General features: G+C 34.1%; 1 protein-coding gene and 1 long non-coding RNA gene across 2 annotated transcripts; both read left to right on the top strand.

Moving 5' to 3' along the window:
- The first annotated feature begins 6137 nt into the window (after positions 1-6137).
- Positions 6138-9289, top strand: LOC121259841 (ataxin-10). The gene is made up of 4 exons (XM_041161630.1): positions 6138-6251; positions 7141-7830; positions 7963-8929; positions 9152-9289. The coding sequence occupies exons 2-3, from the start codon at positions 7224-7226 to the stop codon at positions 8826-8828; spliced, it is 1473 nt and encodes a 490-aa protein (XP_041017564.1). The 5' UTR covers positions 6138-6251; positions 7141-7223; the 3' UTR covers positions 8829-8929; positions 9152-9289.
- An 8077-nt stretch (positions 9290-17366) lies between these two features.
- Positions 17367-19289, top strand: LOC121259842. Its single transcript, XR_005939642.1, has 2 exons — positions 17367-17632; positions 19045-19289. It is a non-coding gene; the product is annotated as an uncharacterized LOC121259842 (long non-coding RNA).
- The last annotated feature ends 576 nt before the right edge of the window (positions 19290-19865 follow it).

Below are 19865 nucleotides of genomic sequence, written 5' to 3'. Positions count from 1 at the left end.
GTAATATACTTTAAGTCTATGTATAAATTAGTATATAAATCACTATACTAAATAATCACATAGAAAATAATGATATAGTAATACTAATACTAAATTACTATGCTAATACTATCACTATAATAAATTACTATATTAATACTATCACTATAATACTATCAATAATATAGTTATAATAAATTAAACTCACTAATATAGACTATAGTTATAGTTATACTAATATAGTTATACTAAATCACTATAACTAATACTATGCTATAGTATTAGATGTAAATCACTATATAAATCACTATAACAATTTTTTTTCACTATAACAAAAAATATATATATAGATATATAACTATATATAGTTATAATAAATTAATCTCACTATAACAAATACTAATATATATACTAAGAGCACTGGCATTGGACTCATCCAATGGCTAAAATTTGATGAATTTCACTTTAAACACACAGCATTGGATTCATCTTTTACTTAAATGTGAAGCTTTCAACTACAGTAGAGTCCCATTTATCTTCATATTTGAAGAACTACTATTCAACATCTATTGGATTATTTTATTACGAAAATCACTCTTTCGTACGCAATTTTGTTCTTCTTCCCTCTCTTCTCTGCTTTCTTCTCTACCCCGAAATCCCCAAATCCCCAGTGACCTTTTCGATTCTTCCTCTCCCTTTCTTCCTTCCTCTCCTCTCACTTTCTTCCCGATTCCCAGATTTCCCTTCTTTCTCTCACTTTCTTCCTCTCCGTTTTTTCCCTCCGTTTCCTCTCCTATTTTTCGCGAGGCTTGTATCATATCCTTTGCCGGGAAAGTGATCAGTTCATCTTCGTGAAGCAGATGTTCAAGTTCGTACGAGGTGTTTCAGGTGAAAGAGGATCTCCATCACCTCCATAGGAGCACCATTGTCGCTCCTTTCTCTTTTGCTTCAAACGTTCTCCATCTCTGTGAGTTCATTATCTCATATATATATTAATCATATATGCATGTATGAGAAATTTTCAACTACATTTGTATGCTTATGTCTGTATTTTTGCCCGTGAAGAAATTTTCAACTCGATGTATGTATTTCAATCCTTCTGTTGTTTGAGTTGTTTGAAAGAAAGAGTTGTTTTTTCATATATTTTTTGTGGGCTTTTTGTTGTTTCTTCACGGGCAAAATATAGATTATTTTTCAATTAATTTCATTTTGATGGAGCTTTGTATTCAGTCGATAGCTTTTTTCAAAATATAGATGTTTTTTTCAATTAATTTCTAATATCTTGTGTGTGAAATTAAGAAACTTGAATTGCTGGCTGAGTAGAATTGGTACGTGTTGCGGGAGTGAAATCAAGCCTGTAACTGATTAATTCAAGTTTTCATAGAACTGAATCTTGATTCTTTATTCTCTCAAGTGATAGGGAAAGCATAAGACTAAGGACACAACATTTTTGCTTTGGTGTTAGCAACTAGAGTAATTTTTATGCAATGTGCAGCAAGATCTTGAGAGAGTAGTCTTGGTTTTTTCATTTTCTTGCTATCTTGGCATCGAGTTTCAAAGTTGAGTGTTGTGCCTCGATGGTGGAACAAGGGAGAAATAGGTCCTATGTTGCGGATGCATGTTTGCTTTGTAAAATTAACTTAACTTAACAAGGGAGAAGTGGGTGTTGTGTCTCATATGCAAAATTAACTTTGTAAGCTTGTTGTTCTGGGGTCTAAAAGTTTCAATTTGAGTAGAGACAATATGTCCTATGTTGCAGATGCATGCTTGCTTACATGCAAGCACAAGGCACTAAGGGAAATTGCTTCTTAATCTTACAATAAAGTGCATCTAATGAAGTGAACTTAAAGCATAAAAGTGGGTGCTTCCTGTAAAAGCACGAGGAACAAATAACGTCTTCTTCATATTCTATTAATATATCTGTGATTACATTGAAAATTAATTGTGACTTTTTGTAATCTGAATTGTGACTTGAATTGTAATCTTAATTGTGACTTTTTGTGGGCTGTTGTGATTGAAACATATTCAAAATATTATCCCATTGTCATGAAGTTGCTTTGGACATTTTTTTTGATAATGTATACTGCTTTATTCAATGCTGGAATTGATAATTTGAATGTTGGGTATATTTAGATTCTTGCTATTTATTTTGTGTGATTGCAGCATTTTGTGTAATGATAGCAGCTTGTTGTTGAGTTAGATTAATCTAAATTTCAATGCCTTTTATCGTGGATGACTGTCCAGAATAATAATTATCTGTGTCTAAAATCTGGATAGGATGTAGGGTTTCGGGAAAGAACAACATGGTCAAGCTTTTCCCATTTATGTCTTACTCCTTGTCCTCTTTTTTTAAGGCTTCCGAAAGAAGTTTCACCATAATTTGAATTGTTCTATACTGATTTTCTTTTTTCTTTTTATGCTACATAGGGAAGTTTGAGGTATGACACTCATGAATTGTATGAAACATCGATAAATCGAATCAAAGTTTTGCGTTTCATCTCAGACGAGGAAGCATTTAAGCTTTCTAAGCTTGTGTTACTTGGTTTTTGCTTTTGTTCTTGGCAGCTTTTTAAGCTCTGCCTTGAGTATTTGGGTTTAGAAAATGTATTTGCAGACTGATTTGCTGCTAACTTTGGTCTACTACCCAAAGAGGATCTACTAGTGATTGCTTATTATTTTCTTGATCATGACTCATGATCTGACCTACATGTTCCAATTATTATTTTTCCAACTGATCAAATTATATATAGTGGCTTCTGATATTCTTTCCTTTTCCTAATGTAATATAAATTGATGCAGAAATTGAAGTCTAGAGTGGCAAAAAATGACTGCAATCCTGAGTGGAACGTTGAATTGACTCTTTCTATCAAGGATCTTAATTTTCCCATCACTCTGGCAAGTGATACCTAACCATATTTGCCTGCATCTCTGTAATACGGTTTACTGGTGACTACTGAACAATGCTTCAGAAACTATCAGTGGTTAATAATTTTAATTAATTGCTAATGATCTTTTCATATTTTCAGACAGTGTATGACAAAGACACGCTTACTGTGGATGACAAAATGGGTGATGCTAAGATAGACGTAAAACCATATATTGAGTGTTTGAAGATGGGATTGGAGAAATCTCCCAAATGGCTCTGTAGTTAAGAAAGTTCAGCCGAGCTCGACAAATTGCCTTGCCGGGGAGAGCACTTGTGTTTGGAACAAGGGGAAAATTGTCCAGGATATGGGTCTCAAACTGAGAAATGTGGAGTCCGGGGAGGTGTCGATCCAACTTGAGTGGATTGATATCAGTGGTTGTGAAGGCCTGTAAACCTAGAGCTAAATGAAACTGCTGTTACTCTATATGATATATTTTTAGGTTTTAAGCTTTAACATCAAGGGGTACTTGAAATGTGTTTGATGTATAAGTCTATTTGATAATAAAATAAAATAAACTTTTATGGAATATGCTCCCATGCATGTGGTCCTGTGGATGTGGTGGGTAGTAGAAATATTGGCATAATATATTTGTTGGATGGAAGAATTGTAAATGATTGTTAGGTATCAAATTAAATTATTAATTAACATATGAAAGAAAAAATAAAAATTATTATTATTAAAAAAATAATATTATATTATTATTTTGATGAATCCAATGACTAATCTAATGTGGAGTTATGGATAAGGAGGTTTTAGATATATACAAAACATATACTTTTCATCAAAATTTGAAGATAAATTTGATGAATCTAATGCTAGTGCTCTAATATTAATAGTCTAATATAGACTATAGCTAATACTCTTTATATATATATATATATATATATAAGAAACCATACTTCCATTAATAAAAGGAGATTTCAGACATTTGTCAAGCTAAATAACTTGAGAAATAAAATCCAGAATACAATCCCACCATGTAGTAATATCATTCACATTTTTCACATACCTAGCTAAAGTATGAGCAATCTTATTTTTCTCTCTAAGAACATAAACAAAAGAACAATCAACAAAACATGAAGAAAGAGACTTAATTTCCTTATATAAAAGCATTAGTATTGAATTAGTCAAATACCTTTTCATCTTTAAATTTAGCAAATATCATCCATATTTACTCCACATTAAATTAGCTAAATTTTTTTCATCTAAGCTATAAACTACAGTAAATTTATTCTTTTTTTCAAATATGAAAAAAACTATAACAAGTCTAAAAATATTTTTTGAGATTATTATATTATAGATATGAGATTTTTATTCATATGAGATTTTATCATCTATATACATATGAGATTATTATATTATAGATTGTTAGATTGTGAAAATAAAAATGAATATGATTGCTGGAAGTTATTGAAGATTATAAAAATAAAATATAAATTAATTAAAAAAATATAAATAATAAAAAATAATAATATTTTATTATTATAAAGAGTATAATGACTAATTTAATATAGATTTTAAATTTTAAATGATTAATAAAAAATAAAAAAATTACATATTAATCAAAATTTAAAAAATAGAATGGCCAATCCAATCCAATGCTAATGCTCTAACCCCAATATATAGCCATCCATCGCATTTTGCTCCAAAGCCTACACCACCTGCAAGCAATCAGACTCCACTTGAATCCCTCTTGCCGTCGCCCCCTCAGAAACACAGACCCGCTCTCTCGCCGTTGCACCTCCCCTCAAGGCCTCACCTCTCGAGCCGTTCCCGTCGCACACACAGCCCCTCGGCCCCTCTCTCAACGCTGCGCTGCCCTCTCTGTCTCTCACCGTCTCACGCAGCCCTCCCATCTCTCACGCAGCCGGCAGCCCCTCTCTCACGTCTCTCTGTCTTCGACGGTAATTTTTCTTGGAACAATCTCGGATGTTTATATCATTTTTAATCTCCGTTGGTTTAATTGTTATGGGAACTTTTTTGTTTCAAAGGTTTATTGGTTAAATGGGAACTTTAGACATCTTTGAGAATTTTCGTCTAGGTGTTGCTCGTTGGACTTAATTCCTATTCAATTTTGTGCATCTTTCTTTGAGGTCAGGATTGTTTAGACATATGCTCCCAGTTGTTAAAAGAAAGCAGAACAGAGAAACTATTTTACTTTGGGTTGTCGATTTCAAACACAACAAAGAAAGTCTAATACTTCCAAGTTGAGTGAGACTCTTGCGTCTGCAATGATATGGTTGGGTTGCGGACTTCCTAGGTTTTTTTTTTTTTTCTAAGGACCACGTTAGCCTAAAGCTCTGTTTGTTATGTTTGATTAAGCATTTGAGTTGAATGAAAGCTTTCAAGTGGCTTTGCTCCATTGCCTTCAGGTTTCAAGTGGCTTTGCTCTACCAAGTCAAAAATGAAAAATAAAACATCTACTGAATTGTAAAAAGACCCTACTCTCCAGTTGGATGCCCTTTTGAAAGATTTATTTGCTCTCATACATAGATGGATTCAAGATATTCAAAGTAAAAAAAAAAAATAAATAAATAAATAAAAAGTTAAAATCATCTTCTTGAGGATCTTTATTTGTCTAACGTAAATAGTGAAGATCATTATTTTTTATAAACTTACTAAGCATATTATATTCTTTTCTAGGAATTTGTATTATAAATTTTTTAAAGTTTTTGTGTTTCTTAAATTTACTATTATTATTCCTTTCTTAAATCATTTTTTATAAATTTATTAAACATATCATTTTTTCAAAAGGTTTATGCAAATGTGGGGGCAAAGAGCAGCCTTTTACCTCTTAAGATAGGATACATTCCCAAGCATTGTATTGGGCTCTTATCCATAAACAGTACTGTTCCCCAAGAGCACCTGATTTCATATATTGTGATGAATCTGATCTGTAATAATATTCTAGCTAGGTATCCTTTTGATGCAGTTTCAGATTCCATGCATTTGTCTAAAGCTATTGGTCTCTCTCTCACACATATATTTGTACCAAGTTCTAGATTGCTAGCTACTTTCAATGCTTCTCTCTCTCACAAATCTCATGCATTCACTAAATTAAAACCGGAAAACCGGTACATACCGGTTTGGTCCTAAATTTTGTCCAAAACCGGATCGGACCGGACCGATTACACCCCTAGCTGCATCCCCAGTAGATGCAGCATTTTCCTTTTCTCTCCCCCACTCTTGCTCCCCAAGCTTTCCATCAAAATCTCTCCCCCCCCCTCCCCCCCATTTTCGGTCTCTACATTTTGTGCCCCTTTTTCGGTTCTCTCGGGACCTCTTTCTCTCCTTGAATCCGTCACTGTCAGATATCCAAGCAACAACTCTCTCCCAAGCTCTAAGGTAATTGAAATTTTTAATGTTTAATTTCTTTTGTTCTTCAAATTTCTAGGGTTCCTAAATTTTCTAGATAATTGGTGGAATGTTAATATGCTATTCAGAGCATGAAGCAACATTTTTTTGTAGCAAATTACTGGAATTTGGCTGCTTGTATTTGGGTTTGGGTTGTATTGTATATTGTTTCCTTGAATAAAGTTATCCTGGTTTTGACAGAATGCCTAATAACTGTTTGATAGAATGCCCCATATAATTGTTTGATGGTTGGTTTTTTGTCCTACATATTTTTGCATGCCTCGGTATAACATGGGATTTTGCATTACAATCCCCATTTGAAATCCTTTTTCTCAAAACGAGTAGGAGGTTTTTGAGTGGGTTGGGGGACGGCCGGAAAATAAATAAATAAATTTAAAAAAAAAAAAAAACTTTTTACCATGCACGGGAATTACATGGAAGTGACTTCGGCCCATGCACAACAGTGCACGTGCACCCTGACTCTTCGGTTAATATATGATTAACCAATGGCGATGCCCATCAAATTTGATTGGTTTGGAAAGCTAATAATATAATAAATCCTCTTCTATTCCTCCAACACATTGCCTTAGGGCAGAATCTCGAGAAGGAAATATTAAGCCCATTTCTTATGACTAGTTATTATCTCTTATGGTTGTGCATGTGATTTTATAACTGGATTGGAATTGCTTCATATTCTGACCGATCTATCTCATCTGTTAATATATATTCTAATTGACGTTTAATTCTGACTGAGCTTCGGTTTTGCTCTATTCAGATTGCCAGACACATAGAATGGGTATTTTTTGTAATTGAAATCTTGCACATGGATGTTTAAATTTTTCTTGAAAGTGCTTTGATTGTTTGCAACCTATCTTTTCAGGATAAAATATAGAGTTCTTTAGTCACTAAAAGGCATTGATTTAGTATCTTTGAAAATCAAAATAGATAGCCTTTTGTGAAGTAATGGACGAGGATGCATCATTGGAGTTCTCTCTCCCACAAGATATACTCTCCCCATTACTCAGTGCTTCGAACTCATATTCCTTGGAAGAAGCATTAGAAAATCTTATAGAAGCTTCTAGAACCAATGTTGGCCGCAAGGACCTTGCTTCCAAGAAGATATTGTCGACAGTTCTTCAGCTCAGTCAGTCTCTCCCTTATCCTTCTGGTTGTGACCTTCTCACTTCATCTTTAAAGCTCCTCAGAAATCTGTGTGCTGGTGAAGTTGCTAATCAGGACGCATTTATTGAACAAAATGGAGCTGATGTTGTTTCCACAATTTTGAGGTCTACTGCGATTATGTCCAATCCAGATTACGTGACTGTGCAAATGGGGTTGCAGGTATTGGCAAATGTATGTTTGGCTGGAGAAGAACATCAGTGTGCTGTTTGGAATTGTTTCTTTCCAGATGACTTTGTTCTCCTTGCGAGAGTCCGAAGCCAAAAGACTTGTGATCCATTGTGTATGGTTCTCTATGCTTGTTGCGATGGAAGCACAAGACTGTTCGAGGAGCTTTGTAGTGACTTTGGATTGCCTATTGTGGAAGAAATTGTACGGACGGCTTCTGCAGGTAATTTGGGGTTGTTATTTTCATCTACATTTTTTTTTGACAAGTTGTTATTTTCATCTACATTTGTGTGTGTTTATTTGTTATCTTTTTAAACTAAATTTCTGTGTTCTTTTTGCTTGGTTGTCTTAACAGTTGGTTTTGGAGAGGATTGGTTGAAGTTGATCCTTTCAAGGATTTGCTTAGAAGAACCCCACTACCCTCGATTGTTCTCCAAATTAAGCCTTGTTGGGGAAGATACTGAATTTAAAGATGATATTTTCTCTCCAGAACAAGCATTTCTTTGTAGAATTGTATCAGAGATCTTAAATGAACGGATTGATGAGATTTTTGTCCCTAATGATTTTGCTTTGTTCGTTTTTGAGATATTCAAGAGATCTGTTGGATTTACTATTTCTATTTTGAGATGCAAGTCTAGTCTTCCAACAGGCTCTGCTATAACAGATGTTCTTGGATACTCACTAACCATTTTGAGAGATATTTGTGCCTCCAAAAGTATGGGAGGCTCAAAGGAGGAGGATTCAGTAGATGCTGTTGATATGCTACTATCCTCTGGACTCGTAGATATGCTTTTATGCTTACTTGGTGAGCTTGAGCCGCCGGGGATAATAAGGAAATCCCTCAAACAGGGTGAGGAGCAAGACAGAGCAAGTTCTTTTCCATCAAAGCCTTGTCTTTACCAGGGATTCAGGAGAGACATTGTTGCCGTCATTGGCAATTGTGCATATGGGAGGAAACATATACAAGATGGAATTAGGCATAAGAATGGGATTCCTCTGCTCTTACAACAGTGTGTTACAGATGAAGATAATCCGTTCTTGAGGGAATGGGGCATTTGGTGTGTGAGGAATCTATTGGAACGGAATGCAGAAAATCAACGAGCGGTAGCGGAATTGGAGCTTCAAGGATCTGTAGATGTGCCTGAATTAACTGGACTTGGTCTCCGAGTGGAGGTGGATCCAAAAACTCGACGAGCAAAGCTTGTTAATGTCCCACGATGAACTTTCAAGCTGCAAAAGAGTTTTTGATGCCCTTTTTTTTTATAAGTGGAAGGGTATGCAATAGGACCAGGTTCGAGCTTGTTGGCACGCGGATTTCCTTTAAGGCATCATTTGTTTTCATAGATAAGATGAAATGAGTTAAGATTAAAGTTAAATGTTAAATAAAATATTGTTAGAATATATTTTTTTAATATTATTTTTATTTTAAGATTTGAAAAAATTGAATTGTTTATTTTACTTTATGTGAAAATTTAGAAAAGTTGTAATGATTAGATGAAATGAAATGAGATAAATTGAGAGAAATTGTGAAAATAAACGAGACCAAATGTTCTCAAATGGTATTAGAAGATCAAGCGTATATATTTTTCTGTTCTAAGTAGCTATAAAATCAACTTTTTTGGTGGTTATGGCTGTTATCCCAAGATTCTTTTGATAACATATAAGTTACTGACATCATCTCAGCATTCTTTGTTTCTGTTGCCGCTAAATTTATGCTTGCTTTCAAGTTTTTTGCGAATTCAGAAACCTCGGTACTATACCAAGGGGTTGGACAACAGTCACCCAGATGGCAGATGCTGCATTGCATACCTTCATGATTTGGTAGGGGCAGAAGACAAATATTACTCCCGATGCTTGCCGCGATGTAACTTTTTCTGCAATTGCAATTTGCAGGACAAGCTTTTGAATTCTTGATCTGTTTCTTGAAGTTCAATGCTTGTGGGTATGTTGAGATATATCAACTGGTGTCTCGACGGTGCAAGCTTTCGTGTTGTCTTTATTTTATCATACCGATCAATGTCGTTCAATTTCATTGTGCCATCCAAGACGACATGCTGTGGTTTCTGTTTTAAGGAAATGGGCATTGTAATTCGGTTTTAAAATTCTAACAAAACCAACCGCTCCTCAGCAATCAAACGAAGTGACGAGGGGTGGCTCTTCCAACTCGATTAGACATGTTTAGAATTCGTTTTAATTCCATCTCATCTCATTACATTTTATTTATTTCTTAAACTTCACTCAAATACAAATAATTTCAAACTAATCATTACAACTTTTATAAATTTACAAACAAAAAATAAAAAATAATTCAACTTTTTCAAATTTCAAGACAAAAATAATATTAAAAAATTATATTCTAACAATATTTTTATTCAACATTTTCTCTCTCATCTTTTAAAATTCTATAACTCAAACCTTTTCAAAACTATTTCACAAACTATTTCATTATTATTTATAAATTATTTCACTATTACTCACCTCAATCTCCAAACATCCCTTTTAAGATTTTCAATTTGGCAGACCCAAATTTCCTATTGAATGTCCTTATTTTCAGTTGGGTATAGAGCCAAAATGAATAGGAAGAGTTCTAAATTTGTTACTTGTGCAGTAATTCTTTTGAGTCATCCCCAAGATATGGTATCCAAATCTTGACACAATGAAGAGTTAGGGCTTGTATAGATTTTAAACTCATTTCAACTCATCTTATCTAATTATTATAACTTTCTTAAATTTTAACACAAAATATAATAAACAATTCAACTTTTTCAAATCTCAAAATAATAATAATATTAAAAAATAATATTTTAATAATATTTTATTCAATTTTTAACTTTCAACTCAATTCAACTCAACTCAAGATATAAATGCAGCCTTATTCTTATTATCGAAATCAGCCCTAAAACAAATAGCTTCTAGTAGCCTTGGGACAAAAGAAACAAAGAAGAAGAAAAAAAAAAAAGATTCTACAATCTCTGTTCGACTTGTCACAGACGCCATAGGTTCAACATATTTCTACCGGTAGACTGCATGGACTGACCCGGAAAAGTAGACCTCGTAGACTCACTAACCAAGAGACGTTGTGGATTCGCTATCACTCTAGAAGATACCACAAGGCAAGGTACCACTGGTTGGTTGGTGATCTCACCTGGATAATAAAGAAATGCTGCTCGCATAAATGATATAAATTAAGGTAATTAACTATTGACAAAACGCACATTTCAGTCAATATATATATATATATATATATATATTTTTAATTAGGTTGACACATTTGGCATTCAGCAAAATATTGTTGATTTTTCCATTAAATTTTCAATATTTTTGTTGACAAGTTGTACAGATGATGCACGTATAGAAATGGTCTTTAGATTCAATCATTTTCTTGCCCCCACCTAGCTTTTATGCATTGCAAATAATAAATGTATTTTCTTATAAAAAGGAGAAATGACATTTAACGTATTATGATATACAAATTTTGCATATGTGACTCATATAAAAAAATAATTTTTAATAATAGATTTTATTTTTTTTTTCATTGAGAGTACGCTGGATTTGCATGTATTTAATGATACAGTCTCGTTTATTTTTACAATTCTTCTCAACTCATTTTATCTCATCTCATCTAATTATTACAAATTTATCAAATTTCCATACAAAATAAAATAAAAAATTCAACTTTTTCAAATCTCAAAATAAAAATATATTTTAATAATATTTTATTTAACTTTTAATTTTAATTTCAACTCATCACATCTCATCTACAAAAATAAACGAGACTTTCTTTACTTCTCAAATAACAAGGCCGACATGAACCCTCAAACAACAAGGACGTGATCCCATGTATGGGGGCAACAAAAATCGTTTTCGTGGAGGGTGTAAAGTCATTTACCTAAAACCAGATGACATGATATTCACCGATCGATCGAGCTGAGGTATTCACAATTTAATGGCGTATCCCTTTTTGTACGTTTGGAAAAGCCAATCTATTTTACTTCTGACCTCTTGATTCATATCCTCGCAGGGAAGACCGTGTCATGCAGCAGCAGTTGAAAACCACGAGTAGTAATAAGTTCTAGAGACAAGAAAAACAGGGCAGGAGTTAGTAAACAAACTACAAAAACTTGTTGGACGGTTTGCGAAGATTTTCAGCTGTTTGAATTCTTGAGCTTGATCAAATTTATGCATTTTGTACCAAGAAAGTCATGGTTTGATTTTTTATCTTTGAATATCAGTTGTACGACTGGCTATCGCTACATAAAATCTTACTGACTTGGATGCCAAAGATTGAATAGGAAGGGCAGGACAAAGATTGAATAGGATTCTGCACCAAAGGAAGGGCCAAGGGAAAATTCCAACGAGGAGTGGCACATCTCACATCCATGCCATCCGACTGTCTGCCAATTGTACAGAAGTGAGTGTCGTCGGCCGGCCACCTCCTTCCGGCCCACCGGATGAACCACCACAATTTACAACTACTTGGGACACAAATACTGCAGCCCCTGGCCATCCCCAAAATAAATGCTCAAATCTAGGAAAAGTAAAATCATCATCTAGAAGACTGTCTATCCAAGTATCCATGACGAAAAAAAGTCTCGAGTTCTTGATCAAATTTCGTGTTTTTGTTTAAATTTGAAATTTCTAAATGAGAGATATACAGTATGAATCCTATGATATTTAATACACACTTGGTGCTATATAAAATAAATACGTATTAATTTTTTTGAAAGATTTTATTTATAAATCTGTATAGATAATACATCTAATAAAATGTTTACGTAACATATTTTAATTTTTTAAAAAAATTAAAATTTAAGTATTATAAATTAAATCTTCATTTAAGTAAGGTGTATAGTATCTTATTTCAAACAGTAGTAAAAAATAAAAATAATTCTTCTTATCAATCACTATTTATCCCTACATCCTACCTCTGTAAAGAAAAAAAAATTGTCAAATATAATATATAGAAATAAATAGTAGCTGATGTATAACGAATCTTAAATAATAACTTGATTTGTTTTCTCAACCTTTCATCGCCTGCTTTTCTAGAAGCCTTATCATAATTTAAAAGTACTCCTTTATTAGCATCAATTTTCTTTTCAGGTCTTACATTTCTTTTCCTCTAGAAGGCACAAGCCCTGTCAACAGCCCCGAGGATCTCCTTATATCCTTTCTATTTGAAATTCACTATATCCTTTTTCCCTCCTTATATATATGGGTAGTTCTCTCAGGTCCCCCAATCACCAAACTAGAAGACACTAGACCAATAAGCGATTGGAGCACAAACTGTTCCTCCATTGCTCAGCCTCTTCACTTTCGATCACCCATTTATTACTTCTCCTGCCACTCCTTCAGTTCCTGCATCATGGCAGTTCAGGAACCTTACCAAGACCCAGTAGATCAAGAAAACACCGACTTGCAAGATTCATATGAGGCAGAAGAAACACTCTCTCTTTGCGACCTTCCCATCTACAGTGACGCATCCAACTGGGATGATTACTCAAAAGAAGATCAAAGCTTGTCCGATGACAATGACTTGTTCGAGTTCTTAAGCGAGGAGTTCACCGCCTCTACTTGTGCAACAACAGTGAACAAGAACATCATCTTCTGCGGTAAACTCATCCCCTGCAAAGACCTACCCGAACCCCAAAAAACACACAACCAAGAAAACACCACCAACACAAAGCGAAATCACACGAAGAAGGGCTTTCTTCGATGGAAATCACTCTCTTTCAACAAAAGAAGGAGCTCCTCAAAATACTCGAAGCTGCCAGAAGATGAAGACTCGAAAACTTTGGCATTACCTTCATCAAAAGGTTATGTTTACGGTACTAGTAACTGTGATTTTTCAGTAGGAAAGGTGTCTATGCTGGCATCTTCGTCCAAGTCCCGGTGGTATTTGTTTATGTTTGGGATGACCAGGTTTCCTACGGAGATGGAGCTGAGAGATATGAAGATGAGACAGAGTCGGATGAGGAGCCAATCATCGATGTTCCGTTCGGTTCGATGCGATGAAATGATGAAAGGCAACCAGGATAGGAGCAGAGGGAAGGGGCTGTGGAGGCTGCTAAGGATTTTGGGATTGGGGTCACGCAGGAAGAGTCAGCATTCGACTACAAGAAATCAGGCCTGTTGAGGCTGCTGAGGATTTTGGGATTGGGCTGTGGAGGCTGCTAAGGTTTTTACGGCCGTAAATAGTATGTATTGTGGCGATTGTTTTAATTGATGGAAATTTAATGCTCTTAGAGTTAGTAATACTTTGTTATGACCATAAAAATCGCTGCAAAAGGTACAAAAATTTTGTACATTTTCCTCCATGATTTCCTAACTTTGCACTGAAAATTAAGTAGCGACTTAGAAATTGTCAGAAATAACCTCTATTTGGGGCGAATTTTTTTGTGACGATGTCATGTGCTCGTACGTGTGAAAGGGGTTGGTACTTTTACGTGTGTTAGAACAAGTTAGGATATTTTTCGTCATGCTCCTATTATCCCACGCCACATATTTTACATATTTTAAAATTATTTTTTATTTATTTGATATTATTCTTGTTAAATTAATTGAGTTGTTCTTCTTATTATTTATACATTATATACTTGATATAGGAAAAAAAAAATAGATATGATACATGATGCATACACATGATAAATAAAATTATTGTTTTCCTATTTTGAATAGCCAAGTCCGAACAAGCCAGGATTGGCATCAAAGGGTCCAATTTTGACCAGGCTATCAATGTGTTCGACTTTTGTGCGGAATCAAATATTTTTTTAATGCCTCATCTTTGGGTACACATTTTTATTTTTTAAATAATTAATGTGACAGACGTACGTTGATATATCAGCCTCAACCACTTCAATAATATTATACAAATGTCAATCTAAATATAAACATTGACACGGTAACAATCTTTGACGACCCCGAGTCTCGTGTATGTACGCAGTACGTAGGATCAAAATGTGGTTTTAAATGACTCTTGATCAATTTCATCTTCAAACTTGTATTTTCTTCCCATTCTCTCTATTTTTAGTTGACCGTATATGTACACGTGATTCTCCTTCAGAGAAAATGTCCTTTGCCATTAACATCTGCATTTTTTTCTAGACAAAAAAAAAAAAAAAAAATTAGACCCAAGTTTTTTTATATGGCCCCACTTACTAAAAACCGATTGAATTATTATATTCTTAAGGCTCAAGTTGATACGTAAACTATACCATTCACATAATTTAATTAGTAAAATTTAATATTTAAGATTCAGATTTTAAAATTTTTCTTCTAAATCAAATTATATCATATAAATATTTTATTAAGTTATTATTTACGCCAACTTATAAATAGAATTTTTCAAAAAAAAAAAAAAAAAAGCCCTAATGAGGATTTTAAACCTTTGACCTAATGAAAAAAATGGAGTATAGAACACTTCCAAGCAAACAAAATCAAGCACTTAAATTAAACAAAACTAATATCAGTTTATACAGCTATTTCATCTAATTCTGGGTAGTCCACTTTTATCCACAACAAAAGTCCATAGATGAATTTAGGTAATTTGGAAACCAAATCGTATGACTATCATACCTTGACCATCCGCCAATCTGTTTCTCTCTCTATTAATGTGCTGAAATTTAAAATTTAGAACCCTACCATAACCAAGAATGTCTTCCCAAAGATCCCGATATCGACACAGAGGGCATTGCTTATACTAGGCAATCACCAAAAGCGCATCCGATTTAACAATTATATCTTATAACCCCAGCCGGTAGCAAATGGCTAAACCAATGAATTAATATGAGTTTTTGTGTTCTGAACTTAAGGAATGAATCTTTAAAAGATTTATGTTATGAATTCACTAGATAGAACTTACTCTTAAAAACCGACTTACAATGGAAGAGTACCTAGGGGCTTATAAACCACCAACCAATCCTATACTTAGTCAATGTGGGATTGTAATAATCACCACGCTTCGCAACCGACGTCCACGGCAGTCCCGGTGCTCACACGGGTTGGTTGTACAATAGGTCTTTCCTAGTCTCAGATGAACATTGACATGCCGGCATCACCCTTTGTGCCGCACGATTGCAACCGTGTCACAACATGGACTGCATACGTGGGTTGGCTCTGATACCATTTGTTATGAACCACAAGGTATAACTCACTTTTCAAAACCGGTTTACAAGGGAAAGATGATTAGGGGCTTATAAACTACTAATCAATCCCATACTTAGTCAATGTGGGATCGTAACAGTTTAAAGTTGAGAGATCACACTGCCTAGAATACACCCTTTGAAGGTTTGATCAACATGTGCAGCTCTTGCAACCACCTAATAATCTTCCAGATAATGTTTAACAATCTTGACCACACCTTCATGTTTCGCTAGATTTCGAGCAAGCCATAATTCCCAGATAATCAGGCAAGAAACAAGCTGAGCAATCGGATGAATTTGGTCAGAAACATGAAACATAGAACAACGTCATGTTTGAATCTTTATCCCTTCCATCCAAGACTGTAACATCTGCATCTACCATGTCATCTCTTGATGCCCTTCTAGGTATATTCTTTTTTGACTCTCTGATCTAGGATGGAACTGCAGCAAGTATTAGGCGCCCATTTGATAGATTTGAAATCTGAAATGGTTTTCGGGCCTTAGATAGTCATCCTCAGAAATATAAGGCCCGAAACGGAACAAAGCCTTTTCTTTTGGTAAAAACTGTAATAAAGTAAATTTATTTTTTTATTTTCTCCTCTTACTAATAATTTCATTGTAATACCCCGAAAGTGACTGTTAAGCAGGAATAGCGAATAGGCCCCTCATATTTCTCAAAATGTGCAATTAGCCCGATTGTGGGACACTATTCAACTATGATATAATAAATATGGATTGGTGATTAAATTGAGTAGCCTAAGCCAAGCCCGTTGTCTGACTGGCAGACATGATTTATGTGTGTAATCAATATCTGATAAGATTTTATAATATTTTATCGAATATTTAACAATTTATTGCTTAAGAAAATGAATGCCATTGGAACACCGTATTTCATGTCAAGTTTTGTGAGTGTGAAGGAGTAGAATTGAAAGTTGTTGAGATGCAAAGTTTGTTGCCTTATATTTTCTATTAAAATTTAAAAACTGTGACAGTAGTATTGCGTTTTCTTTTCAGAAAAATTATCGGATTATAAAAATGGTGAGATGGATTTTTTTTTCCTAGAATTAAAAAGATGTTAAATTAAAATTTTTCTTCATAAAAAAAAGAAAATGTGAATCCTAAACATGAATTCAATTATCACGACTCCTGGCTTTCTTGATATAAAATGGATAAACATACAAAATATATAAGAAAAAATAATTTATAGGTGTCTCAACCGACTCTTAGGCTGCGTTTAGATGTTGAATTGAGTTGAGCTGAGATAATAAAATATTGTTAGAATATTATTTTTTAACATTATTATTATTTTAGAATTTGAAAAGGTTGAATTGTTCATTATATTTTATGTTGAAATTTGAAAAAATTATAATAATAAGTTGAGATAAGTTTAGGTTACAAACGAAGCCTTAGGCCCTCAACTTTCAAGACAGTCATGTGAGGGCGACCTGTGAGACATGAGTAGTCTTTTTGACTCTTTTCCCAACCATATTTTTTTTCTTGGAAAAAGCTACTCCTAGCACACAAACATCCCGCCTGCAGATCCCGCTTGACGTGGCATGAGCCATGTGGCATGCCTTAATATTAAAAATTTTTGTCTTCTTCAAGAAGGAAAATATAGATCTGCTCCACCCTCTCCCAAGCTTCAACTCCCGTACTCTACCCTTACCATTCCGCCACCTCAAGCTTTAAGCATCCATCAACAATGCCAAATTATTCCGTTGCCTCCATTCCAAGGCCAAAACCTACGACCACCGACTTACCATTCCGATGTCTCCACCCCAATGCCTAAAATCGAAGCCCCTCATCATTGAATCTAATGTAGAAACAAGTTCAGCTCTAGCCATTCACCATTCGCCATTGCCACTCACTATTGTCACGCCGATAAAGGTAAGGACATTCTATTTTCTCTCTCTTCCCTTTTCTCTATATTTTTTCTCTCCTCTTTCTTATTTTCTCAAACTCAAGAGTCTTCACCATTGGGCTAGAGAGCTCTAACTTCCGTGACAAACCAAGAGAAAAAAAATCATGAAGCCTTTGGTATTTCTCTTCTAATGGCCCCTCTGCAAATCTGCTAAAAAAGTCACATTTGAACTATTAATTGAGTTTTGTATGTACTTTTCAGTTATCAATATTTGAAAACGTTTTGTAATATTGGTTGTAAATTTAGCTTATAGTTGCTTTTAACTAGAAAGAGTTGTAAATACTTAAGCTATGACTCTGTCTTTGTTAGCAATCAAGATTTCTTTATTGTCATAAATTGATCTTCATATCAACATCAAGCACTTGGCTGATTTGCATAATTTGGTTAATTGGTTTTTTTTTTTTTTGGTTGATTGGGTTTATAGCACTAATGCTTGGTTAAACAAATTATCCAATCCAACTCGAGAAAGTAGGCCTTCTAACAGCTAGACATTATTCTCTATACAAAAAGTATGATATGTGTTCCTACTTTGAATTCAAAGTAGTTTAAGAAATTGTCTGCTGAATTTGCCTTAGGATTATAGTAGTTCCTAAAATTATAGTGTATATAAAATTTAAGAGGAGTAAAACATGAACGCAAAAATCATCTAATATAGAATACAACCCATGAATGCAAAAAAATGGTCCGAAAATAACTTCGTAGTCATTATCCGCACCATACAGCAAGTTTCCTTCACCTTGAATTATTGTTTTATTTAATATATTTTAGATAAAAATACACAAATTCAATTGAGATTGGTTCTTATAGTCAAGACAGATTGGTTCTTAAATTCGCATTCAAACAAACTCCACTCATGACTCCTACTCTTGAATATTATCATGTATGAATTCAATACAATAATGTCTAATACTTGATTGGTTCTTAAGTTTAGCAGTTGTTCTTATATATAAATAGAGGTTGTTGGTGCAATGCGACGGTAAGAGATAGGTTTTATTTTTGGAAGTTTACGACTATATTCGTTTTATCATATTTTTGTATTGTTGTTGGTGTAATTGTGGGGTTGAAAGTTTTGAAAATATTGGTGGGCTTTAAGAAAGTTCTCGAAATTTTACTAGCTTGTTTTTGCAGTTCATATTGACACAATGTTTGAAGTACGTAGTAGCACTAGCAATATCTCATGTTCAAGAAACTCTCGTCAAAATGAATATCCAATATATTTTTGTGGTATTAAAGCATGTCGATAAACTGCGCATACAGAAGGTAATGATGGGTGCTGATTTTTCAATTGCCAAAACTTTAATGTATAATTTTTAACTCTTGTTTGCTAAGAAGTAATTGGTAATCTTTGTTTGCTAATATGTATTGGTTGATTTTCCAGGCTGGACATTCTTGTTGATTTTTTTGTTGGCATGACTCGGAAATACCACCTGCATATGGTGAGAAGAGAATCAACCATTTAAAAATCGAAATTCAAAAGATATAACTAGTAATGAATATTCAAACAACTCGACATCGACTAGAAATAGAGACTGAGAGGCGCAAGAGAAAGTTTGAAAGGGTCAGTGTAGTTTTAGTAATTTCAATGTCATGGGTACTTTGTTTAGGCATGCTTTTTGAGAAATTTTGATAAAACAATGTGATCAAGATGTAACTAAGCATACTTAATTTTATATGAAGCAGATTAATTTGCATTTTAGCTTAATTTTCAGCTTCTTTGGATCAAAGGAGTACTATGCCCTCCTTTCCCGATCCTTTCCGGCCGATTGTTAAACAGCATTTTATTTGTTCTCTTTTCTAAGGATGACAAACAGTTTTCATGCTACCATTATTACCATTTGAATTCTTATATCAAGTCCAAGAAAACATACTGATTCCATAAACAATACTATATTCGTCCAAACAAACAGAGCAAATATACAAAATCAATAGGCTATCTTCCAAAAGCATGGCATCATCATTGGATGTGATAGAGGTTAGACCAATATTATTGGTCCCTCCCCTGACTAATCAACCAGAAAAGTGGAGTACAGTTTAAGCCCTATTCTTATGGTGGTACTGGTACTGGTACAAGGGAGGCTGGCTCATGGCCACACGAAGTTCTAGTTCAAAATGCAGATGTCCATCCCAGATAATGTCATACCAAACGGAATCAAGAGGTTACGTATATAGAGCGTGGCTTATTTTGCAACGCCCTATAGG

Source organism: Juglans microcarpa x Juglans regia, chromosome 4D (genome assembly GCF_004785595.1).
Source record: "Juglans microcarpa x Juglans regia isolate MS1-56 chromosome 4D, Jm3101_v1.0, whole genome shotgun sequence".
In the NCBI taxonomy this organism is placed as follows: Eukaryota; Viridiplantae; Streptophyta; class Magnoliopsida; order Fagales; family Juglandaceae; genus Juglans; species Juglans microcarpa x Juglans regia.
The sequence above is the reverse complement of the archived record's forward strand: the minus strand, read 5'-3'. Positions and strand labels throughout refer to the sequence as shown.

Bases quoted from the DNA above. Each gene is read 5' to 3' on its own strand.
- LOC121259841 (XM_041161630.1), top strand. From the start codon at position 7,224: ATGGACGAGGATGCATCATTGGAGTTCTCTCTCCCACAAGATATACTC. The intron at 7,831-7,962 runs GTAATTTGGGGT...TTGTCTTAACAG, and splicing joins TGTACGGACGGCTTCTGCAG to TTGGTTTTGGAGAGGATTGG.